The sequence below is a fragment of the Schistocerca nitens genome, chromosome 3 (genome assembly GCF_023898315.1).
Source record: "Schistocerca nitens isolate TAMUIC-IGC-003100 chromosome 3, iqSchNite1.1, whole genome shotgun sequence".
Classification (NCBI taxonomy): Eukaryota; Metazoa; Arthropoda; class Insecta; order Orthoptera; family Acrididae; genus Schistocerca; species Schistocerca nitens.
Window position 1 is genome coordinate 330,613,747 of NC_064616.1, and position 26,865 is coordinate 330,640,611.

The 26,865-nt window shown below is 40.1% G+C and overlaps 1 protein-coding gene across 1 annotated transcript in view; it reads left to right on the forward strand.

Annotated features, from left to right (window-relative positions):
- LOC126249214 (uncharacterized) overlaps window positions 1–12,051 on the forward strand; it is a 255,126-nt gene extending 243,075 nt beyond the window's left edge. The window contains exon 13 of the mRNA XM_049950868.1: window positions 11,707–12,051. Coding sequence (XP_049806825.1) covers window positions 11,707–11,831 — 125 coding nt within the window. The 3' untranslated portion in view covers window positions 11,832–12,051. The remainder of the gene's footprint in view (window positions 1–11,706) is intronic.
- The last annotated feature ends 14,814 nt before the right edge of the window (window positions 12,052–26,865 follow it).

The window sequence follows — 26,865 nt, forward strand, 5'->3', positions numbered from 1 at the left end:
GACTAGTTTCTTGGTTAAAATGTACCACATTCATTTTAAGCAATTTTTTTTTCTGTTAAGCCCCCATTATGTTCCTATATATTTAAATGAAATTTGAAGAAATTTGTCTTGAAATTGATTAGGGACTAAGCACAATATGACCGTGGAAAAAGACAAATTGTTGTGGAAAACTTGAAACTGTGTTTCTTTTAACCTTAATTTTCAAGAGTTGCATTCTTTTTCACTAAACAAAAAGCACTGTAATGGATTAAGTACCTCAATGCTGGATGGCATTTAGACTTATAAAAAGTGAGTTTGGATTTTTGTATCCTATCTGATTAGAGACTAGGTTGGCTTCTATCATATAGAAATTTGCATAAGAGAACACCACAAATATTCTTATGCACAGATGGTGAGGAACAAATGGTTCAAATGGCTCTGAACACTATGGGACAACTTCGGAGGTCATCAGTCCCCTAGAACTTAGAACTATTTAAACCTAACTAACCTAAGGACATCACACACATCCATGCCCAAGGCAGGATTCGAACCTGCGACCATAGCGGTCACGCGGTTCCAGACTGTAGTACCTACAACCGCTTGGCCACTCCGGCCGGCGGTGAGGAACACCCTAGTCATAGGAGCTGCTGTTTTATAGCACATTTGTGTAGTATACACTAGATGGGCAATATTCTGTATAAATCGAAACACTTTAACTGCCTTGTAATACCTACCTGATGTCCACCATACAGCATTCAGCATAATGCGAACACACACGTCGTCTAGATTCCAAGCTTTTATGGTGATCCACACAAATAATACCTTCCGTCATAGGATTTAGTCAGTTCCAATATGTATTTGAAGATATATTATAAAAGGAATGATCTAGTTTTAATCTGAAAATGCCTGAAATTTTGAATTTTTGTGAATTGTGTTTTAGTCATCTCATGACGTACATTTGCAATCCATTTGGTTTGCATACAGGAGACATGTCAAAAATTTATAAAACAATTACAATGATTTTTACATTAATAAATAATAGCACTATAATAAATAACAACACTATAAGGATAACACATTGTACCCATCTCAAATTTCCAGTTTGTCCCACATGAATTCATCCACTGAGTAATAACACTTCAGTGTCAGTACCTCGTATAGCTTTCCTTTAAGTGAACCTAAATTCATCTGCATTAACTTGTTCCCTTTTAATTTATTACAAATTTTCATTCCCATGTATTAAGGTCTCTGGGCATATAGTCTGAGGCGGTGGGTGGGGATCATAAAATTTTCTTTGTTTCTGGTATCATGTGAATGGACAAAATGGTTTCCCTCAAATAATTCATGTCTGGTGTACAAAAATATAATAATCTCATATATGTATAAGGATGGCAGAGTTAATATTGTAAGTTTTCTAAATAATGGTCGACATGGTTCTTTGTGATTTGCAGTGCACATATTTCTTATGATTTTTTTTTTCTGTATTTTTTGTATCTGCACTAAGTTTGTCGAGTTACCCCAAAAAACAATACCACACCTAATAACGGATTCGAAGTAGCTTGTATATACTACTATTCGTGTGTCCATGTCACTTGCAGTTGACAAGAACGCCTTGCCAACCTCGTGTGCAAAACTTAAGACAAAAGTAGCTTTTGAATGATGTGCCACTGCCAAGTAATGTAGACTGATGAAAGTTGGCTCATACATAAAAAGAACTGTTGCAGTATGTGCAGAAGAAATGCAGAATGACGTGACACTGTTGTTCAAAGACAATAGTTACACCATGATTCAGAATGGTCTCCTGGACATTACAGAAGGCAGGACATGGTTCTTAATAGGTTATGTGAGCACCTTGGATGGCAATGCATGCTGTGCAATGTACTCCCATGCTGGCCACAAGGTTGGTAGGCGTTCTTGTGGTAGGGCATTCCATTTCTCCATCATGCAATCGACTATTGCTGAATGGTCTTTGGTGCATGTAGACATGCTGAAACACATCTCCCAAAGACATTCAATGCATGCTCAAGTCTGGGAACAAGCAAGCCAGTCCGTTCAACAGATATCCTCTCATTCCAAGAGCTACTCCATCTGGGCTGTTCAATGCAGTCACACTTAGTCATCCATAAAACTGAAGTCAGGGCTGAATATGCACCCAGAAAAGATACACAGAGGGAAAAAGTACAGTGTCAGAATTATCTTGACCAGTGAGTGTATCCTGTTCAAAGATTTGGAGATCACTATGCCCATGCGACATTATGCCTCCCCACACCATAATACCTGGACCATGAAAACAATCATGTCTGACAATGTTCCTGGAAGCACTACATGTTCCTACCTCTTGCCATGTGAGAGTACATCCAGAATCACTACTCAGACCGAGTCTGAGCAGGTGACTACTATCTGGAATAAAGTTTTAACTTTGGCTTCTTACATCTCGTTGACTACAGGCACGATAAACATGAAATTTGGACACAGTAAATTAACAGAACAAGGTTTTCCAACATAAACTACCATTCAACATACAGCTTTCTCTGAGGTGTGTCCAGAAAATGTCTCCAGTTTGTTCCCCCTACATGGGAAACACATTTACTGGCAATGAATGTCACATTGATCGAAAGGCTGGACTTGCATCTAGTTTTCAACATAATCACAATTGTGATCAATGCACATTTGCATGTGCTATGGTAGATGTAAAACCCAACTCATGGGTTGTATTTCACAGCTATCAGGTGTGACCCATATGGTGATGAGATTGCCGGTTCATGTTTATGAACCAGTAACGACAATGTCACCATGGACCAACGCAATATACACTCCTGGAAATTGAAATAAGAACACCGTGAATTCATTGTCCCAGGAAGGGGAAACTTTATTGACACATTCCTGGGGTCAGATACATCACATGATCATACTGACAGAACCACAGGCACATAGACACAGGCAACAGAGCATGCACAATGTCGGCACTAGTACAGTGTATATCCACCTTTCGCAGCAATGCAGGCTGCTATTCTCCCATGGAGACGATCGTAGAGATACTGGATGTAGTCCTGTGGAACGGCTTGCCATGCCATTTCCACCTGGCGCCTCAGTTGGACCAGCGTTCGTGCTGGACGTGCAGACCGCGTGAGACGACGCTTCATCCAGTCCCAAACATGCTCAATGGGGGACAGATCCGGAGATCTTGCTGGCCAGGGTAGTTGACTTACACCTTCTAGAGCACGTTGGGTGGCACGGGATACATGCAGACGTGCATTGTCCTGTTGGAACAGCAAGTTCCCTTGCCGGTCTAGGAATGGTAGAACGATGGGTTCGATGACGGTTTGGATGTACCGTGCACTATTCAGTGTCCCCTCGACGATCACCAGTGGTGTACGGCCAGTGTAGGAGATCGCTCCCCACACCATGATGCCGGGTGTTGGCCCTGTGTACCTCGGTCGTATGCAGTCCTGATTGTGGCGCTCACCTGCACGGCGCCAAACACGCATACGACCATCATTGGCACCAAGGCAGAAGCGACTCTCATCGCTGAAGACGACACGTCTCCATTCGTCCCTCCATTCACGCCTGTCGCGACACCACTGGAGGCGGGCTGCACGATGTTGGGGCGTGAGCGGAAGACGGCCTAACGGTGTGCGGAACTGTAGCCCAGCTTCATGGAGACAGTTGCGAATGGTCCTCGCTGATACCCCAGGAGCAACAGTGTCCCTAATTTGCTGGGAAGTGGCGGTGCAGTCCCCTACGGCACTGCGTAGGATCCTACGGTCTTGGCGTGCATCCGTGCGTCGCTGCGGTCCGGTCCCAGGTCGACGGGCACGTGCACCTTCCGCCGACCACTGGCGACAACATCGATGTACTGTGGAGACCTCACGCCCCACGTGTTGAGCAATTCGGCGGTACGTCCACCCGGCCTCCCGCATGCCCACTATACGCCCTCGCTCAAAGTCCGTCAACTGCACATACGGTTCACGTCCACGCTGTCGCGGCATGCTACCAGTGTTAAAGACTGCGATGGAGCTCCGTATGCCACGGCAAACTGGCTGACACTGACGGCGGCGGTGCACAAATGCTGCGCAGCTAGCGCCATTCGACGGCCAACACTGCGGGTCCTGGTGTGTCCGCTGTGCCGTGCGTGTGATCATTGCTTGTACAGCCCTCTCGCAGTGTCCGGAGCAAGTATGGTGGGTCTGACACACCGGTGTCAATGTGTTCTTTTTTCCATTTCCAGGAGTGTAGTTTGGTATTAATTGTAACTATAAAGGTAAAAACCTCATGCAACGAAACATGCACAATAGGTTGCTGCAATGTAGTCTGCTGCTGTGACACATTTCTTCAAATTTCCAGGTATTGTTAGTGCGCATTGGAAAATCAAATGCAATTTTCTGAATACTTGAAAACATGTGATTAGATTGAAATCACTTGTGGAAAACAGATTTTCTAACAGCAAATTGAATTTGATCTATTTTTGTTATTTCCTTGAAAAACAAGTTCGAGTTGATTTTATAGAAATTCAGAAAGCAATGCGTGAATAATTTTTTATACTGGAAAACCTTATGTTGCTAAGTTGTTGTTGTCCAGTGTGTCTTGTTTATCATGCCTCTAATCAATGAGATATATGAAGCCAAAGTTAAAATTTTATTCACAGCACAATTTTTCCAACTAGTTTGTCTCAGTTTATATATCATTGTTAGTGCATGTTGGAAATTCAGACCAGTGTTTTGGGGGGATTTAAAACACATTTCAGATGAGCCTGAGTTTGAAGCTTTCACAGAAAGCAGCATGTGTAAAAGGAAGTGTCAAGTATTTCCTATTTTCACCTTTTCATAAAAACCATCATCTTTTTGACTAATTTGTTGATTATTGAAGAATACCAGGTGGATGAAATTTTTTATTCCACATCCTTGTACTAACAGTGTGTTATGTGGTAAGTTTCATGCCCGCATGCGTTTACTCTAAGAGATATAAGAACCCGAAATTTACATTTCTTCGTACTGGGATTTTCACAACCAACTTTGATTCAAATTATCTAACATTGTGTAATCAAATAAACTATTTTGGTAGTTAAAACCATGGTCTTCCTAATGAGCCCAGCTTGGTAAATTTTATAGAACACAGTTTTCTGTGAAATCGGGTAAAAAATACCTCATTATTGATGTTTTTACAAAATCTTCCAATTTTCACTTCACTTATTCAGTATTGGAAGGTGATACATAAATTACTGTTAAGGAATGCATGAAGTCATAAAAGACAGCCAATTTTCTTTAATTTCTTTCCACAAAATATTGCCTGAGATATAACAACTAAAATCCGTGCTCGCTCTGCGAGGTCGCACGTAGAGTCAAACAAGTGACTGTACCCCAGGCAGTACTGTTTTAGCGAATGTTAAACTGCAACAAGGTTTATTGGGGACATGAGGGAATATTCACATAAAATTTCAACAAAATCCATGATGATCAAGCAGGAAAATGTTCTGAAATTCGGCATTTTGACATGGGGTGATCCAGCAGTCATCTGCTGTTGTAGTTGACCCTGGAAAACTGTTCCTTTCCTTCAGTGTCTGTGGTTTGGAACACACGCCACACACGTGAAACAATGCTATGAGCAAGATCAAACTCCTGGGCTACACTCTTCACACTTTGTCCTTCATCCAGTTTTCTGATAATTCTTCCGTATGTGAAGTCTTCCAAATGTTGTGTCCATGCCATGTTGTAATCACCACCACCACCACCGTGCCAGTCCCATCTGACGCTGTAGTCATGCTGACCTCACACCATGTGACATCCAACTTCCTGTGAATGACTAGTAGACATCTGTAACATGTACCCGCATGTTCATTCATTGCCACCTAGTAATAAATATGTTATGTTACTTTATCTATCTCATCCTTAAGTTTTCTGTAGCAGTGTATATGACTGTTTAATGCAGATTTTGTTCATGAGAATCCATAAACACAGGGTGGTTAGTGTAATCATGAGGTTCTGAGCAAGCAGTTATTAGGCTTGGCAGTGATTGATTGAGTTCTTGAATGTCCTCTTGAGGATATTGTGCCTAATTCTGTCCAATTGGTGTGTTAGATCATAAAAATCCTGAGCCAGTTGGAGGGCCCTGCCAATAATGCTCCAGATGTTCTCAATGGGGGAGAGAACCGGTACCTTGCTGGCCAAAGCATGAAAATAAGCAGTAGAAACTCGCGCCCTGTGCAAGTGGGCATTATCTTTCTGAAATATAAGCCCAGCATGGCTTGCCATCAAGGGCAACAAAATGGGGCATAGAATATTGTCAACATACCTCTGTGCTGTAATGGTGCAACACATAACAACCAAAGGGGTCCTCTGTGAAAAGAAATGCATCCCAGACCCTCATTCCTGATTGTCAAGCCATATGGTGGGCGACAGTCAGGTTGGTATCCCACCGCTGTCTGGGGCATTTGCAGACACATCTTCACTGGTCATTAGTGTTCATTTTTGAAGCGGGCCACTTCACTGAAGACAACCGTACTCTAGTCAATGAGGTTCCTTGTCGAAGACTTGTCTGGAGACAGCCCCAGCAGCAGTAGGATATCAACCTGGCTATTGCCCACCGTGTGGCGTAACAACCCAGAGTGGTGGTCTGGGGTGCCATTTCTTTCCTAGCAGGAATTCTGTGGTAGTCATTCATGGTACATGTAAAGCACTGTGGTGCATTGACGATATTCTATGCCCTGTTTTATTGCCCTTCATGAAAAGCCATCCTGGGCTTGTATTTCAGCAAGCTAATGCTCACCTGTACATGGCGACAGTTTCTACTGCTTGCCTTTGTGCTCGCCCATTGTAACAAATGGTGACGTATGATAATTTTTGTTAATTGTGACCCATGTGTTTCGTAAGTTGCAGAAATGGTACCATGAAACAACTTAAACTGCTGTTCAATACATTCACAAAGCTAACATGCAGGAAAAGTCCATATTGTTTGTTGCTTGTGCTCCAAATGTTTATTAAGTTAACCATACCTTGGCCAGCAAGGTTGTGTATCTCTATCCAAATTGATAATATTTGCAACATTATTGGTGTGGCCCTTTGACGATCTAACATGCCAATTCCACAGCATTTAGCACAATATCACTCAGGATATCCAACAACTCTATCAATCAGTGCCAAGCTGAATAACTGTTTGCATAAGGGTCAGAGGTAAACAAACACAGTATTGACTTACTCAAATTGTGAAGCCCTTTCTCTTGAATAAATCAATCAAATTTCTCTGAAATTGTAATCATTTGTTGACCACAGAACACTTTACTACATTCGTAAAATTGTTGAACAAGAAAAGTCATACAGTTTAGCACATTATTCAAAATTACATTCGTAAATCAGTTACCTATGCTTGATAAATCAAGTGACTTCACAAAGAGTAACATCACAAGTGATAAGATAAGCAGCTTTTTCTGTTGTAAGCTTAAAATGTAACAGTAATAACTTAGCTATCTAATAAAGCATTCCTATTTTGAGGAATGTTACACTACGATTGCTGTGAAACAAATTGCATGAAGCTGCCAGAGGCCAACTGTAACATTCAAATTTATGAATGGCAAAATGAAATTAATGAGGACCTGTGTATGCATAAGAATTGAGCCAGACGATCAAAAATAAGATGTCTACATGTAAAAACCATGTGTAGAACTTGAGATGTTTACAGGGAAAAGTAAGGTTTTCTCCATATGGACAGTTGCACAACAGAAAGGCATGTGGTTTGGTGGCCATAGGTGTACCAAAGGCTGACATCATAGGGGGTTGTGTTGTTAATGAGATAGATAATAATGGTGTGGGAAAGAGATAATGCTTGGATTTATATTGGAGACATTCTATGAAGTATTTTCAAGGACTGCGCGAGTTTCCTTCCTGATAATCTACATGAAGTTGTCCAGCGACTTTTAAATTTTTGCATCACCTCTTTGGAAACTAGATTTCATATCGGAACCATTCAAGCAATTGCATCTGTCATGAGAGAGGGATTTTCTTGCAGTTTGAAACTGTAGAGCATCAGTACACCAATGTGGCAGTTTTTGCATCTACAAAACAAATTTGATTTGATAAGAATTTATTGCTACTATTTTTTTCCATTTAAAATAATTTAAGGGAGGACACAGGCAAAATTAGTCAAAAATGACAAAAAAAAATTTGCCACCAGATAGTTCTGTAACATGTTAGAAATATTGTCTCCAATTTTCATAGATTAATTCGAACTACAAATGATAAAAAAAAGCTGTCTTGTTTCAATTACTGCACAGTACCACATCCACTTTTCTAGACGACACTCTTCTTGTTTGCTATGTTTCATTACTTCCTGCTATCATAAAATCATCGGAAGAGTATAGAACACTGTGGACCCATTTACATCGTGTTATCTTTGCCTTCCGCTTGCTATCTTTGGCAGCTGTTAGTGTCTGTGGTGCAGAAGTATAAACATTTCAGTTCTGCTGTCAGTGTGAGAATTAAGACTGTGTTCAAGCTTTTTTGTATGATTTACCGTTTAAAATGCTAAGATATAGTGATAAAGTGTTTAAGAAAGTGGCTAAAGCTCGCCATTTACATGTGAATAAACAGTTGCTACAAGTGAGTCAACATAATTCAGCGAATGATGATTGTGAAGCTAAGACGATGAGCAGTTCACAGAAGAAATGTGGAACTGGTGTAGTTTCAGTCCACTAAAGACGAAGTATAAAGGAAATAGCTTCAGCAGACTGCCAAGGAGGATGGCGGGGGGGGGGGGGGGGGTTCAGCGTATTTGGGAAGGCCTGCTGTCCAGTGGTAGGATAGACTGTCCTGTAACCCGACACTACTGGGTCAAGTCCCGAACAACGGCCAGTTGCAATGTCCTTGATGAATCACGGAAGCACGACACAGCAGGCATGGCCGGTACCGTGAGAGTGAGTGGCTGTATGGTCGGAACTGGGACACCCCCTGTGAGTGAGTGAGTGAGGGAGGGGGGGGGGAGAGGTCAGGGGGGACGGTGGTCTGGCACTTGGTGTGGCAACAGCGAGAGTTTTCTGTGCACATCGGAAACACACCCCTTGTGGTAGGACCATAAATCACTGGTTAAACCTGCTGGCGGTCACATTGTTGTGGTACAACATTCCTGGATGGCGAAGCGCCGTCGGGTGTGCTCAAACCCACGTGATCGAGAAACTGGGTGACAGATCTGGTGGTTGAGCCTGGCGAACTTGATGTATAAAAATGTCGGTTATTAAATTGTGAGGAAGGCAAAACTGACATAGCTTGATAGCAGTTGACCACGTGTGCGTTTTGCACTAATGGCAGCGTTGCACTTGGCACTACTGTAACCAATGTTGCGGCACGTGGTGGATCAAAGCACGTGTGCGAATTTGGGTCCCTTTGAACACTACACGAGCGATCGATCATTGCCCGATTCTGGAAATTGTCCACTTCACCTTTCACATGTTTGCATGCACAGTCTGGCGACACGAAACCCGAGTCCATTGTTTGAGCTAACAGCATAACACTCGGCTGTTGTCGAGCTGCAAAGTTTGAGATTAACTCTGTTGGAGACCGCGAATTGCTGTCCGTTAGCGGTGAAACAACCGTTGGCAGGGGATTAGAGTGGCCTGGTAGTAGTAGCTGAGCCTCCAAATCCTCGTATTAAACATTGGGTGAGGCAGCCATGGCATCGAATGTGAAACCTGTTGATTCCACACGGCTGGCACGGAAGTCGCGGAAGATGTAATCATGTCGGGGTCACCAATATAGGAAACACGAATACGGATAACTGTATAAGAAACAAACTGTTCCATAAATGTCTATACGTACATATATTTCAGCACAAAGAAAGATACACGTGTACACTGTAGAAGGTACAAAGGCTGACTGGAACATTAACATGGCGGCTCGTCAGAGCAGTTAGAGTTCAAAGATCATGCTTTATGTGATCGATATGACCTATTGATGCCAAATCGGTATATATGTGAATTTTTGTTTGGTGTGCGTTTCTCGCTGATGTGTTATTTTATTACATATATTTGATTTTAATGGTGTGGTATTTTTGTCATATATCTGCTGAACCAATTTTGGGTTGTAACCATTCTGTAGTGCCACATATTTTAAAGTTTTTTATTTCTTTATATATTGCTTCTTGTTCTAGTGGGAGGTTTATTATCCTATTGATCGTGGCATGAAAGTAGGCATATTTATGTGCTTTTGGGTGGCACGAAGTAGCATGTATAATGTTATCTGTTGTGATAGGATTTTGGTATATATCGAATTTGTGTGGATTTTCAACTTTTTTTTTATGGTAAGGTCTAGAAAGTTTATCACTTTGTTGTTTTCTAGTTCCATTGTAAATTTAATTTTTGGATGTAGTGCGTTTAGTGCATTGTGTATTAGCTGGATGTCTGTGGTATTTCTATCAAGTAGCATTAGGGTGTCATCAACATATCTATCGCAATATAAATTTTTTTTAAATAATGGGTGTGTGTTGAAAAGTTTTTCTTCTAATGAATTTAAGAATATATCTGGTATAGTTTCTGCAGTTTGTGTGTAGAATTTTTCATTAAACAAGAAGTAATTTTGATCTAGTATCAATTTGAGTAATTCTATAATTTCTTTAGTGCCAATTACTGAAGTTTTCCTATATTGTAGTAAATTATTTTCAGTTATGATTATTATTTTGTTGACTGGGATGTTAGTGTAGAGGTTTGTTATATTGAAGGATATAAGTTTTCCATTTGTTGGTAATTTTATGTCTTGTAGTTTTTTGCTAATGATCTTGAGTTTCTTATCATATAGTTTGTCTTGTATTTATAATATTTTTTTTTAGTATGTTGTTTAGTTTTTGACTAACGAGATGTGTAGCGCTATCAATGCTATTCACCACTCGGTGGATAGAAACTAATGGTTTATGTATTTTGGGTTGTCCATGTAGCCTTGGTGGTCTAGGGTTCATTACTATACACTATTTTTTTTCATAATCACAGTCTGGAACTGTGCGACCGCTACGGTCGCAGGTTCGAATCCTGCCTCGGGCATGGATGTGTGTGATGTCCTTAGGTTAGTTAGGTTTAAGTACTTCTAAGTTATAGGGGACTGATGACCTCAGAAGTTAAGTCCCATAGTACTCAGAGCCATTTCTTTCATAATCTGTTAGGATCATGTTACATTTTTTGACAGTTTTCCTTGAGGCTACCGTCTGCCCTAGAAAATAGTATATAATAAAACCATTACTTTCAGATCGCCTGATGATGGCAGTAGTGCTGAAACAGGTCTGTCATGATTAAATAAACATCTCAAAAATGAAGCAGCTTTTTTGACTTAATTCATAATGTGTTTACATGACATATCTAGCTGCGGGCCCATTGGAAACAAAATTTTTGAAATAAATTGTAGGAGCTCTAAAACTGATATTAAAAAACTGTTCCACACATTTGCTTATCTGATTGCTAAGAATTATCTACCACAATATGAAAGTTGTAAGTAAAGTAATTTTTGTGAAAATGTTCCTTGCGTGATAGCATGTGTTGCGAAAATTTCCAACCATTCCATGATCAAATTTTTTGAGGAAAAAATTCCAGAATGCAGCCCATAACGTAATTACCTAAGGTGTAAAATTTGGTTCTATTATCTTTCAAACACCAAAAACTGTGTTAGGTTATGTAAACACATCCATTTTCTCCTACGCCCCCCCTTAATGTGTTGGAAGATGTGGAACTGGAATTGGAACTTCCTTTTTATTTTGTTCCAGGCCGTACAGTTCTACCTACGAAGCAATGGAAACAAAATGGCGAATCAGAAGGAGAGGTTTCAGTTTTGCTTACTTCGGAAGCCGTTCGTTCAAATACATTGAAAAGCACAAGGAAGAAGAAATGAAGATCATATTTTACAGATATTAAGAATAGATTTCTTTGTGTGTGTGTGTGTGTGTGTGTGTGTGTGTGTGTGTGTGTGTGTGTGTGTGTGTGTGTGTGTGTGTGTGTGTGTGTGTGCGTGCGTGTGTGCGTGTGCGCGCGCGCGCGCGCGCGCTTTAAGAAGAATTTTGTCATTTTTGTTTTTTATTTATTTTTTTCATTCTTGATTTTTGTCTTATTTCATTGCTTTTTGGTGTTATACTGGAAAAATATATATCACTATCATTTACATTTTAGTTATTCAATATTGTGCATCATTTATTTCCATTACTCTGAGGAGAAAAAAGAGCATTTACATAAAGTTAAAGAAAAACTAACTTTAATGATAGGTAGCACTTTCACTAAGTACGTCTGACAGTTTTTTAAAGACAGAATGGTCATAATTTCGAAGTTCACTTCCAAGAAACTGAGTTGCTGATCTATTTACATTTCACCTTTGTGGGCAAATAACTACTCACTATATATAATTTAGCATGATAGCCTTTTCATACCTTCAGTGCCAAAAGTGCAAATTGAAACCTAAGTAATATTGCTGCCTGCTTTTGTTGAAAATGTCTGAACATATAAAGTTGCTTTTCAGCCAAATTCTTATAAGATTTGTATCCCTTCAGAATATTGACTATGGAGAAATTGCTCATTCCAGGTTAAGATGGCAAAATCTTTCCGTATTGGTGTTAATGGAATTCAAACTTCCCAACCCAAAATTCAAGAGAGAATGTAGAGCTATTAGCATATGGTTGCTTGGACAATGAGAGCTTCCAACCTGTTCTGAAGGTGCAGTTCAACTTGTTCTGGAGGAGCAGTGCACTTTGCTTAAAAGTTTCCTTCACATATTCCTGAAGCAATGCCAGTGTGCTATACACAGGAAGCAATAAAACAACACATTCTCCTTATCCTTTGATAGTTTCCCTCATTTTTACTATAAATTCACTTATATACAGAATTATTTACTTTTTCAGGACAGTGTATGTATAATTATATACACATTTATTTATTGCCTGTGCATTTTTTGCTGATGGTTTTATTTTCTTTAAGTAAGTACTATTATCTACCGAAGAAGAAAAGTAGTAAGAAAGGTGTGAATACATGAAGTAACATAATTCAACAGCAGAAGTAAGTGTAGTGACATTGTGAACCCACATAATATTATTGGAGAGCAGTGACATAAACAAATGAACAAGGAATTAGCATTACAGAATAATACCAATGTTGCTGTCAAAATATTGTCATTCAAAATTTTCTAGTAGCTTGATGATAACATCCTTTTCTATTGATGGTGTGTAACTTCCAGGGAGTCAGAGTCAATCTTTTATCTTCCACACAACTTGTGTAAACTATTGAAGCTAGATCACAGTTGACTTAATTGTTGGATGAATGGTTATACTCTGTAAAAGAAATCCTTTGATTTGATATTATTTGCACCTATGAACTATTTTCCAGCATTAACCATTGGATTCATAAAGGGTGTTTCAAGAGAAACAGTAAATATTGTAGGAAATGGGTAGTATAGACTAATTAGAATAAAACATTCCATTTCACAAGTGTCCAGTTTTAATTGGTAGCAGAGGCACAGCTGTTAGAATCCCAAATACAGCAGGTGTTAAGCAAAGTCCTAAGTGAAAGTGGCATCATCAGTAAATAGTGTTACTGGGATTACTTGATGATCTGCAATTATCCAGTGGCAGAATGCCAATTAGCTGCTTGCATCCTCATGAAGGTGTTGAATCCACTGAAAATTAAAAAGATGAAGGCTGTGTATATGTATTTTCTGCAAGCAGAATTAGTTCTTTTTGCAGATGGCACTAGTATTGTAATCAGTCCAGGCATACATACAGAAACAGAAGAAACAGTACACAGTGTTTTTAAAAGTATCATTGAGTCATTTCCTGTGAATGGTCTCACCATCAGTTTTAAAAGGAGACAACATATTCAGTTCAGCACATCTAGGAGTACTGCACCAGTGTTAAGTGTAACACGTGGTGAGGAAGTAATAAATAGGGTTGAAACTTCAAAAGTCTTAGGTTTCCATATTGATGAATATTTAAACTGGAAAAAGCATATTTTGGGATTCCTAAAACAAGTTAGTTCAGCCATATTTGCACTTACAATCATTGCAAATCTTGTGGCAAGAAAAATCAGTAAGTTGGCACATTTTGCATATTTTCATTCAATAATGTCATGTGGGATAACCCATCTTTAACAAAGTAAGTCCTCACAGCTCAAAAAGTCCTGCAAATATAATGTGTGGTGCTCACCTGTGATTATCTTGTAGACATCTGTTTGAGTTGGGCATTCTGAATACTGCTTCTCAGTACATTAATTCTCTTATGAACTTTTTGTAAATAATCCACTGGAGGTTTAATTTCGCATTTTTAGCTGTAAGTGTAAAATCATTCAGTCTGTAATGCAGTACTTGTTCATTTGTTTTGTTTTGAAAACAATTGTCAGTTTGTTTAGTAAGCCAGTCAGGCAGGCCTTCTGCTGTCGTCTGTTCACATCTCCAGAGTGGCAAGTTACGTATTTAGCTTTTCATGTGTTTTACTGAACAGGATGCTCCAGACACCGGCAAAATTTCACATAAGTGTTGTTCCAGTTGATGCTATTTGTAGGTGGGGATGCACTACACATGGCCTGCATCTAAATAGGAGGGGGAAACATAAGTTAGCTTCTCTACTAGCTGATACTGTAAGGTGGACCACAGTCACACAAGAGATGATTCCTGTGGTTAACTGGACCAGGCAGACAGATTTTTTTAGGTTAAAGCCAAAGTCCAGTCACACAACATTCAAGAAAATTGAATAAAAGAAGCTTCATGTACACTAAATAGGGATAAAGCTAAGAGTAGTATCAATTTACTTCAAAAAATATCAATGGAATAAAAAATAAAGTAGATCAGCTGTTGGTGTGTTTAGATGATCTCAAAAATAAGAATGAGATTGATATACTTGGTTTATCTGAACACCATGTAACTGTGGGGATGGAAAGTGTTAGTATAAATGGGTATAATTTAGCATCTTACACTTGCAGATCTAGCATGGATGGAGGAGGAGTTGCCATTTACACAAAACAAAGGTATAAGTACAAAACTGCAGAAGTAAGCAAATTTTGTGTCAATCAACACTTTGAGGTTTGTGCATGTGAACTACAGCTTAGATAATGTAGTGTCGATATTAGCAACAGTGTACAGGTCCCCATTAGGAGCTTGGGAGCCATTCATGAAAAAGTTTGACTCCGTATTATTCTGTCTATCAGACAAAAAGGAGAAGTTATTGGTGATTTCAGTGTAAACATTCTAAGCAATTCTGATAGGAAAAGTGAACTAGAAGTGTTATTAATGACACATAACTTAGAATCAGTGATCAACTTCACTACACGTATAGCTCAAGACAGTAGCATTCTAATAGATAATGTATTTGTACAGCAACAGGATGTAAAACTAACACGTGCTTTCCCTGTGATAAATGGATTATCAGACCATGATGCAAGTTTATTAACTTAAAAAACCTAGCAGATTGTACAGTTCAGAAACCATTAAGTAAAAGTTTAAGGCTGGTCAACACAGTATCAATAGAGCATTTCAGAGAAAGTTTGAGAAATGTTAATTAGGGAAATGTATATAATGAGCTAAATGCTAATGATAAACACAACATACTAAACATTACCATTAGTGGGCCATTGTAATAGGCTAATATTCCTGGCCCACCAATGGTAGCCAAAAGAATTTTAACCAATACTCCCACTTCTCCAGCACAAATGCAAAAAAAAAAAAAACTCTCCTTTATAAGAGAATGTGACACTAGTCTCTGACAGTGTTCTATCAATAGTTGACACCAGAAGATCCTGAAGAAGATCCCAGCAGAGGGGTCTAAATGTCGATTATTTTAGAGGAAATATGACATGGCCTAACAACCCAGAAGATTTTAAGTTTAGTGACAAGCCTGCAGTCTTACACTTACACTATCCTCTACTTAAGCTATCTTTGGCACAGAAAGGGGTAAAATATGCTGCTGTAAAACTTTTCCGTAAATTACTAGATGAAATAAAATGTCTGACAGACAGCAGTAATAGTTTCAAAAATAAATTGAAATCGTATCTCCTTGACATCTCCTTCTATGCCATAGATGATTTCTTGAATAGGAATAAATAAATATATAGTATAATATATGCATTTTGTGCCATTTAAGGGAATGGTACAGGTAATAAAAATTTTAAGCTTTTTTCCTCTGTTAAAAATAAGTAAAGAAAATAGATTAATGTGTGCTTTACTTACGCACTTGAAACATTCCACATCATAACGGTTACCGTGAGATTGATCAGTGGAACATGCAACTAACTAAGTAGTGGTATATTTTTTGAATTGCATGTGTGTTTTTCTATTTAAGATGTTTAAGCTCACATTTTTAACTGTAAGTGTAACTTCAGGCAGTCTGTAGCACAGTTTTCATCTCTTCTGAACTGCTAGCTATACAGCTCATTAAGTCATTAGTTTCCATTGGTAACACATCATAAAGGTAGCAAGTTGCACAGTAGGTGTCTGTCTGCTTTTGTACTTTACTTCTTCAGTCAGTCTTGCTAGCATGGATAGGATGTGTGCATGCAGTTTGCAGATGCAGGAGGAGCTGACTGCAGTTCTCTAACAGCTGAATGCACTTTTGACTGCGGTCAGCCGTATTCAGGCTCCTGCCTTGTGGTATAGTGGTGGTGGAGAATCTGTAGTGTTGCATGGGATACCCCAGTTGTCGCTTTTTTTGCCCACGGGCTCTGCTGCTGAGGCATCTCATACTGTACCCGATGTGGTGAATCCGCTCTCACAGCAGGATGAGTGATGGGTGGCAATGCATTCGCGTCATTCGACATGGAGGACCAATGTGGAGGCTGACCGACTGGCATTGTCTATTCATCCTGTGAGTGAACAGGTGGCTGTTCCTTCAGCAGAGTCTGAGCAGGTACGTGTTGGAATGGGGTTACTAGTTATTGGGAGCTCAAATGTTAGGCATGTTATGGAGCCCATTAGGAAGATAACATTCAGGGCTGGAAAGAAAGCCAATGTGCACTCGGTATGCCTTCAGGGGGCCTCATCTGAGACACTGAGGTGGCCTTGCCTGCAGCTATCAATTATACAGGGTGTAGTCATCTGCAAGTTTTGGTTCATGTCAGCACCAAAGACGTCTTTTGCAGGGGTTCTGAGGCCATCGTCATTTCATACAGGTGCTAGCCTCATGTGTTGGGTGTAAGTAGAGCTTACAATTTCCAACATTGTTCCCAGAACAGATTGGGGTCCTTTGGTATGGAATCAAGTGGAGGATCTGTACCGAAGGCTTCATCGAATCTGTGACAATTTTAGGTGCAGATTTCTAGACCTGAGTTTTTGGGTTGAGATTTGTAGGCCTCCTCTTGATAAGTCAGGGGTGCACTACACTAACGAAGCAGCTACTCATGTAGCAGAATATTTGTGGAGTGCACTTGCGGTTTTTTTAGGCTAGGAGGTGGTTTGAGGTACTCTGAAGAACACTCGGCAGTCGATAAGCAAAAAGGGAAGTCGGACCATGTTCAGAGTAAAGACACTTTGACTGTCAAAATTTTATCAATAAATTGTCAAAGTATTCATAACAAAGTTCCCCAATTTACTGCCCTCAAGGAAAGTTCTCACACTCAGATTATTCTTGGCACTGATAGCTGGCTGAAACCTGAAGTAGAAAGCTCCGAGATATTTAGTCAGTCATGGAACTTATATCAGAAAGATGGAATACATGCTGTAGGAGTGGGGAGGGGGAGATATTCATTGCAGTTGACAAGAATATCCTCTCTATTGAGGTCGAAATTGAGTGTGACAATGAAATTATCTGGTCATATGTAACAGCTGTAGGAAAATAAAGTTAGTTGTTGGATGTTTTTACTGGCCACCCGATCCTGCTGTGGCAGTTCTAGAATCATTGAAGAAAAGTCTACAGTCCGAAGTGCGAAAATACCAGATCATGCAATACTAGTTGGAGGCAACTTTATCAGGTATAGAGTGGAACATGTATGCATTCATTGCAGAGGGTGGGGGGGTTACAGACAAACAGTCTTGCAAACTATTTTTGAACACATTTTGTAAAAAGTTCTTGAGCAATGGTTCGGCAGCCCATACACACTGGAAATATCTTAGACCATATACCTACAAACAGGCTGGACCTTACTGAAAGTGACAGTATAGGGAAGGGAATTAGGGATCATGATTCATTATAGCAACTATTATTACAAAAGTTAATAAATCAGTCAAGAGGGCTAGGAGATTATTTTTCCTAGAAAGATCAGATAAACAGTTGTCAGCATCTCATTTAGACAGTGAACTGATATGACATCGCCCATAATTCCTCTACATCCATCTTACTGGAGCTAAGTTTAAAACAGATTGTAAATTGTGATCTGGAGAATTATGTGCCTAGTAAGTGGATTAAGGGCAGTAAATACCCTCCATGGTTTAATAACGAAATTCGGAAAATGCTGCAGAAGCAGAGCCAGTTGCACTCTCGGTTTAAAAGAGAATGTGTAAATGATGACAGGCAAAGTTTAGTAGAGATTTGTGAGTCTGTGAAAAGATCTGTGTGTGAAGCATACAACAACTACCACCGCCATATCTTAGCAAAAGATCTGTCTGCGATTCCGAGAAGATTCAGGTCCTATGTAAAATCACTGAGTGGGTCGAAGGCTTCTATCCTGTCACTCGACCAGTTTGGTGTCTCAGTTGAAGATAGCAAAAAGAAAGCTGAGGTTTTAAATTTTGTGTTTAAAAAATTGTTCATGCAGAAGATTCATACAACATACCATCATTCAACCATCAAACAGACTTCCATATAGACGACATAACTTAACTTGCGTGTATTATGAATCTCTTGCTCAGTACGAAGTCTCAAATGGCTGAAAAAAAGTGCAGGTGACCCTTGTATATAAGAAGGGTAAAAGAACGGACCCACAAAATTGCAGACCAATATCCCTAACATTGGTTTGCTGCAGAATCCTCGAACATATTCTCAGTCGAATATAACAGATTTTCTTGACACCAAGAATCATATGTCCATGAATCAGCACATTTGAGAAAGCATCGCTTGTGCGAAACTCTGCTTGCTCTTTTCTCACATGATATCTGCTAACTATGGATGAAGGGCAACAGGCAGATTTAATATTTCTAGATCAGAGACAATTGTATCATCAGGGAAATGTAATAGGACTATTGTTGTTTTCTGTATATATAACTGATCTGGTGGATAGGGTGGACAGCAGTCTGCAGCTTTTTGCTGTGGTGTATGGGAAGGTGTCATCATTGAGTGACTGTAGGAGCATACAAGATGATTTAGATAAAATTTCTAGTTGGTCTAATGAATGCCAACATTACACTTGTCCATTTCTCTGCTACCGTATTGCTGTGCAGTACTGGATCCTCACTAGGTAAGATTGACGGAGGACATCGAAAAGTTCAAAGAAGGGTGGTTCGTTTTGTTTTATCACAAAATATGGAAAATAGGGGAGAGAGTGTTACGAATATGATAAGTGATGTTTTCCATTACAGCGAACTCCTTTTCACAAACTTTCAATTACCAACTTCCTTCTCCGATTGTGAAAATATTTTGTTGTCATCAACCTGCATAGGGAGAAATGATTATTGTAATAAGATAAGAGAAATCGAAGCTCGTACAGAGAGATTTAAGCGTTAATTTTTCCCACTTGCTGTTAGTGTGCAGTGGTAGAAAAATAGTCTGAAGGGGCTTTGTAGAACCCTCTGTCAGACGCTTAAATGTGAATTGCAGAGTAAGATTATAGATGTAGGTGATGTATAGGATTATTGCATGCTTTAAAAAAATTGTAGAGAAAATGCACAATGGTTACTATCATCTTCGAAGTGAACTGACATCAGATTCAATGTAGTAAAACCGGTTATCCATTGATGTACTGGGTGACATTTGTTTTGACCACCCCCCATCCAAATAACGGAGATGATTAATGGAATGGCAGAGGTGCATTTACCTCTTGTTCCATTTATTTGTCAACTCCAGAGAGGTGGATTTGCATTACCTCAGATACATGGCTATTACTGAGGAGTCGTAATCAATGTTATGTTGTATTTTTAACATGCTGACTGCCACAAGGCCACCAGTGCTGGGATCAGAGGCTTAGGCCGAGCTCACATTCTGACACAAATGATGAAGAGAAGCAGAGCAAAAGTTTTTGTGACCCATTGGTGTAAAACAATTGTAGGCTATCATAAGTAAACGCAGACTACGGTGCTTTTTTTAGTAGCTTTGTTCAGTTAAGATCATAATTGCATTACATGTTTGTTAGCTGGTTGCATACCTATTGTGCATTACCTCATTTTGACCTCCCTTGTTTACACATGCGATAAGTGTTGTATTAGATTCCCATAGAAACTGACAGCGGTGGACTATGTAGAAACTAAGGGAGGATATATATTTATTTTCCTGTCTGTTACTTTATTTAAACTGTATTTATAGCAAAATTGAAATTTTCAATGTTTAATTCAGGTTTTATTTGAAAATTGTTGACTTGTAATGAGAATCAGTGGGATAGTGTAGAAAAAATTTAAAAAATGGAAAACAAAAATATAAACACCACTTCAATGCTTCAAGGTTATGTAACCTGGTTCTGTTGTTCATGAACAACTTTTGCACTAACCAATAACAACAGGAATCTCTTGCCTTTGATTATCATGAAGCCCATTCTGTAGAGTACAAAATAATAACAATGATTATTTAGATATTTTTATGTTTATGCATGTGAACTGTAATTGCTTTCGTTACATAGAAGCACAGCAGTTATGCGATCAGCTAATGTTTATTACATTTGAAATGATTTTATTTTTTATAGGTATAAAATACAGAATGGACTAATAATGAACGATGAGCAGTTCGAATTATGTGCAAAGCAAACAAAAACAAAGTTTTCTTTCCCTGCCAATACTTCTATTTACTACGTCATTTGTGTACTATATCAAAGCTACTGAACCATAATTTTGGTAGAATACGACTCTAGTGTAAATACAACAGTGCAACTCTAGGCAGAGGGCAGTGCAGTACAGTGCCTGCATCCACCTTCACCATGCAGTGTGTGGGACACAGATTAGGACCCTGTACACAGTTAAACAATTTGTCAAACTTCACCATGTTTGTTAAACATAGTGTATATGTGACAGAAATTTTGATTGGTGGAAAATTTGACAAGAAGGCTGATGATGTTTGAGTTGATGTTTCATTGCATATGTAAAGTGAAAGATAGTTTTATTACAATTTATCATAGTGTATAGGGCAGTATTACAAGTTTCCACAAACATGGAAACTACAAACAAAGATAATTACAATGTAGTACTGGTGATTACCAAAATGGTAGAGGAGTCACATCATTCCGAGCTATATATTATGCAGGAAAAGGTTGAGGAAAAAAAAATCGGTATTCTACACACAACATACAAGCTGGAGAGCAATAAAAAAACCTCTAGTTCTTCCACCAATGACGTGGGTTGCATGTTCCCACATTGCTGTATTTTAATGAACTGTTCTTAGAAGACCGAGTAGAAGAGTATAAATTTTTGCATACTTACGTCTTGTTTTTCAGTGTGAGGGCGAAATAACTCCAAACAGCTTAATGAAAGTTTCACTGTCCAATCACAGAAAGTTGAGGTAATCAGGTTCAGAATGTAACAAGTTTTAATGTGTGCATTTCTGTCTCATGTTAAACCATTTCCTGGACCAGAATCTCATTTTCTTCTAATGTTTTTTATTCCAGTCTTTGATCACAATATAAAGTCCTTCGATGATGACCAGTTTCAGTCAGTAATGACCATCTTCAGATCTGTTCTACACCATGAACTAAAGTGATAAATTCATATTGGCATCCTCAAAACTTATAAACACACACAGCAAAGCATCGTCACATAGAACTCACTTTCTTCTTCAAACAAATCCCACAGTCAGTGTTACAAATGTTTCGTCTGCATTTGTAGCCATTCCCACTTGGGTCAAAATACAGCTCCATGAACAGTGTAGGGTTGAAAAGTGAGGTGAAATTGACAAACTTTGTTGAGAGGTGTACAGGCTTGTTTGACATATCCTTAGCTCGATAAGAGTAAATTAGATGACTAAGTATGGTCATTTCTGTGAGTAGGTTATCAGTACCAGTTCAACCCACTATACAGTTATAACAGGTTCCTTATCTCAGGGTCACTGATAAGGACTTATGATCTCAGTTTGCATACTTTAGTGACTTATAATCAAGGTCCCCCCCCCCCCCCCCCCCCCCCCCCCGGGAACCATTAGGAATTAATCAAGGTCAGCTAGGAGAACCCCCCCCCCCCCCCCCCACTCACACACCATAGGCAATTGTGCAAGTTACATTCAAGGGAACACCTTTGGGACTCGGCGCTCCAGACACAGCAAGTCGTCGTGCTCGTCTTGCAAATTGGTACAATATTCCAGTTCTCCCTCCAGGAATAACTCTCACCAGCATCGTCAGTCACATCTTTGATCTTTTCCTTCAAACTGACAATTTCCTCCTCAGGCAGCAACTAGTCTGTTGCATGGCATACCCATGGAGGTTGTTTACATCCAGGTAAAAGCTATAAGATAAATCGTCAGATGGTCTGTAATCCTCCTCACTCATTCATGGTTATTCTCCTTGGCATACCTGTGCACACACTGGCGAAGTCCCTGACAAATCCTGCGTTTGAAGAAGAGCAACATTGGTCAACAGTTCAATGCTAACACATGTCTTCCTTAACATGTGTCCTACAAAAGCCCTGGTGTGATGAAATAGAAGGCAGGATCCAGATAATATGTGCACAGACATACACTCAGGAACTTCGCAAAAATATCTACATGCAGGTCTACACCGAAGTTCATGTATAATCTTGCATATCCCTCTAAAGCACAGATTTTCAGCTTCTGCCACACATTCACCATGTGCTCATACTCCGCATCTATTATGACAGTGCCTGTTAGTTCATCAGAGAATGTGGTTATATCGGGAAATGTAATTTTTGGAGTCTCTCCACTGAATGCAGGTATTTGCATGGAAAGGCCCCTTCTTTGTCACAAGCTGAAACTGTGCATCATCATAATATGTGGCTCTGGTGGTATAGATGTCCTCCTGACCTATTGTCTCAGCAAGTTTCTGAAGAGACACATGCATGAAACGAAGTGAATCCAAGAAGTTGAGCATTATTTTTGGCGTGATTCTCGTGGAAAATGAAATGTACTTCTCAGTGGTGTTAGGCATGACAATGATCTCATCATCCTTCAACCCATAATCAACCGAGCATTTAATGAGAAATTGGGCATAATACCCATTTAAAATGTGGAAAAAGATGAGCATGTCCCATGGCAGTTGGTACTTCAAGTTTTATGCATTGTGAGCCGCACTGCAGAACTTCCCCATTAGATGACAGGGGTTTCTACATTGAGTTTCCACTTTTCTATCCAATGGCAGCCCACAAATATGACACTCAACTGCCTTATTGTACAGGGCTTCATTCTCCTTTGAGTTACCGAGTAAGGTGACACAGTGGTTAATACACTGGACTCGTATTCAGGACGACGACAGTTCAATCTCACATCCAGCCATCCTGATTTAAGTTTCCCATGATTTCCCTAAATCGCTTCAGGCAAATGCCAGGATGGTTCCTTTGACAGGGCACGGCCGACTTCCTTCCCCATTCTTCCCTAATTGAATCCCCCCCTGTGTCGGTGTGGGTCCCGGCTGACGGTCGCCCACATTTTATTGGAGTGTCCCCGACTGCGCACCCTCCGGCAGTCTTTTAATCTCCCGGGCACTTTGCCTTTGGTTTTATGCGACGATGCCTCCATGGCTGATGACGTTTTAAATTTTATCCGTGGTAGTCCTTTTTATGGTTCTATTTAGTGAGGTCCTGCACCTTTCCCTTTCTGTGTCTCTTGTCCTCGTGTCTCTCATATTTGGTTGCAGCTTTTAGTGTGTAGTCGGATGGTTGACTCTTTCCCTTTTTTTTTTGTTCTCGTGGTCAGTCAACCAGTTTCCGGCCATCTTCCTTTCTTCTGTTTCTTTCTGTCTGGTGTTCGTCTGTACACTTCTTGTCTGTAGTGTTCGTTGCTGCTTTTGTGTTCTTTTAGTGCCTGGGGGGGAGTCTTCTCCCCCCTTTGGTTTTTACCTGCTCTGCAAATTTTCGGCTCGCCTGCTTTTTGGAATGGGGGACTGATGACCTTCGCTGTTTAGACCCCCTTAAACATCCCAACAACCACCACCTCTTCCCTAATCAAATGAGACTGATGACCTCGCTGTTTGGTCTCCTCCCCCAAATCAATCCAATCTAATCTCCTTTGAGTCAATCATGAGATGATATGATAAATCACATCAATTTCTCACACAAGTTTATTGAGCTCGCCAAGCAGCTGTCTTACAGGATTATCCCCAATGAAAGATTTGAATTTGATATTTCTGGTGTAATATGAGCATACAACTTCATATGCTGCCACATATGATACATGTGAGGGTAGCATGGGAGGCAGAGGGGTTGCCTTCACAATGCACCACAGGAGCTAGGGGGCACTCGAAGTTGGTGTACATGGTGAAGGGACAGCGCTTCTGCTGGTGGGCGTTCTTCAATTTTAAAAACTTTATCCTCGGCAGGCATTTCTGCACATACCAAATCCTGGCTCCAGCAATTAATAAAGTGGTTTCCAAGATACTCTGGGTAAATGAGCTGAGGCATCCATGGCAAAAATACCTTGCCCCATTATGTTTTGAGAATTGAGTGGAAAGTAGGTGAGACATGCTTTTGATCCATATGTAGTGCTGCTGCTCATCCTTGGAGACCAACAACAGGTCTACATGTTTGGGTGCTGACTGGCTAATTTAGAAAAGTAGAGGGGTCAGACTGCTTTATGCTTGACTTATTTCTTCTGTGCAGTGTGCTCATGGTCATCACCTCTAGAATATCAACATCCATGGTATTAATGTGAATTGAACAATCAAGGTTCTGCTTCTCAAATTTTGCCACGTTCTAGAGTTCCATGGGGAATAAGAAGCCTTGGAAACTGTAATGCCTGTAGACATCATATCAATGGTATCTTTCTGTAATGCATACATTTTAAGGGTAATTTCTATTGCTAGCCAGAAGCAACCATACAAACAAAATACATCCTTGTCAGCAGAATTCTGGACAGTAATGCATGCCTGTTTAGCAGCAATATCTTTCAGAAGAAGGCTGTCACAGGACACATACCCCCACCACTGATAAGTGGACCAAAGGCATGTGAGAATATATCGAGATGGGAGTACATGGTTGAGCTCCCTACTGGACATTCTTTCCGTGCATTTCAGAAAAATGGAACATCTTGCTTAGGTTGGTCAACAGCATATACAAATTTTAAAAAATGTATAACATTGTGTTGTCTGTAATAATGTTATTTCATTTTGCTACTGGTTTCCGTTCTGCACCACCAGCAATGGCAGGAAAATTATCACAGATGTATCACGTCATACATTCTTTGGCATAAGTAACCACAGACAAATTAAACTGCTAAGAAAAGTAAAAAAATTGTGACAAAACTGAAATATGATATATTTTAATCTTGTTACAATTTTTTGTGTGTTGTGCCATCATATTTTAGTCTTGTCACAATTTTTTATTTTTCTTGGCTTTAGTTTAGCTTTGCTTTAGTAACTTAAGTTAGAGCATGTATGACATGTGATACAACTGTGATAATTTTCCTGCCATTGAAGCTAGAAGTTCTGACCCATTCTGTTGACCTACCCCATTTCTCCCTCAAATTTGGACGATGCTCTTATCCTCACCAACATCATTTCCCTCTTTCAGGGGATGCATCAGTTCCCTGTAACTGCTTTGCACCTAATAGCAGGATACCACAGGTGGTTGACACACCTGGGGAGTGCCCTCTCCAGAATTGCTTGGCAAGCATTAAGGAAAGTTGTAGGATCTCGGTAGCTCACATTTGAGTTATCAGTGTGGGCAAGTGAGATCCTGTGACCGAACACACCAGCCGTTATTGAGTTCCTTGTGGCCACAGGACTTTCTTGGTGATCCAAAACAGCACTGGTGGTGGTGGTGGTGGTGGTGGTGGTGGTGGTGGTGGTGGTGGTGGTGGTCTGCTGCTGCTGCTGCTGCTGCTGCTGCTGCTGCTGCTGCTGCTAAACGTAGCACATTGTCACAGTGACCTCAGATGGTGGAGTGACATTTGCAAGATGGATCAGGGTGTGGAGAGCATAGCCCAGACCATGGCAAATGGGCCAGAGTCATGATGCTGAGCCATGATTACAACCTACCTGAGGCGTTGACTGTGACAAGGGCGGCATTGCAGATGGCAAACCAAGCTGCTGCCTGTCTGGCTGCAGGTAAATCACTGATGGAGGGGCGGGAGGGGGGTGCATCATCGCAGATGACAGACTGGGCTACTGCATGTCCAGCCATGTGTGCACCACCACCACCACGACAGGTGGACTCCCATTACCTCCTCCATAACACATGCATAGAAAGAAGGACAAATGTTAAGTATCAGACATAAATAAACGGATATATGTAGGCATCTGTGGTGGTTCTACTCACATTAAAAATTCGCCGCAGCGGACCTTATTGGCTGTGACATCCAGTATAATTTGGTCCAGCATGCAACTGTGTTGGATATATTATTCTAGGAAAATAGAAAGAACTACTACTACTACTCACGTATTCGCTCCTTGATGTGTGGTGCATCCCCCACAAACTAATGTTGGAGAATTGGCTCTCAGGCTGCATCAAAATATTTGCTCTGGATTCATTATCGTCAACCATCACCAGTTACAATGGTTTGGCATTGAGTCAATAGTTATAGGACTTGACTGCAGCAGAGGATCCATTCCCCTGGCTGCTATCTTGTTGAAGAATTTGGAGAGAAACAAAAAGCATAACGTTACTTAACCAGTTTATAACACAGATGGAGACGGAGGGAGAGAGAAAGAAAAACAGGTACTTACGT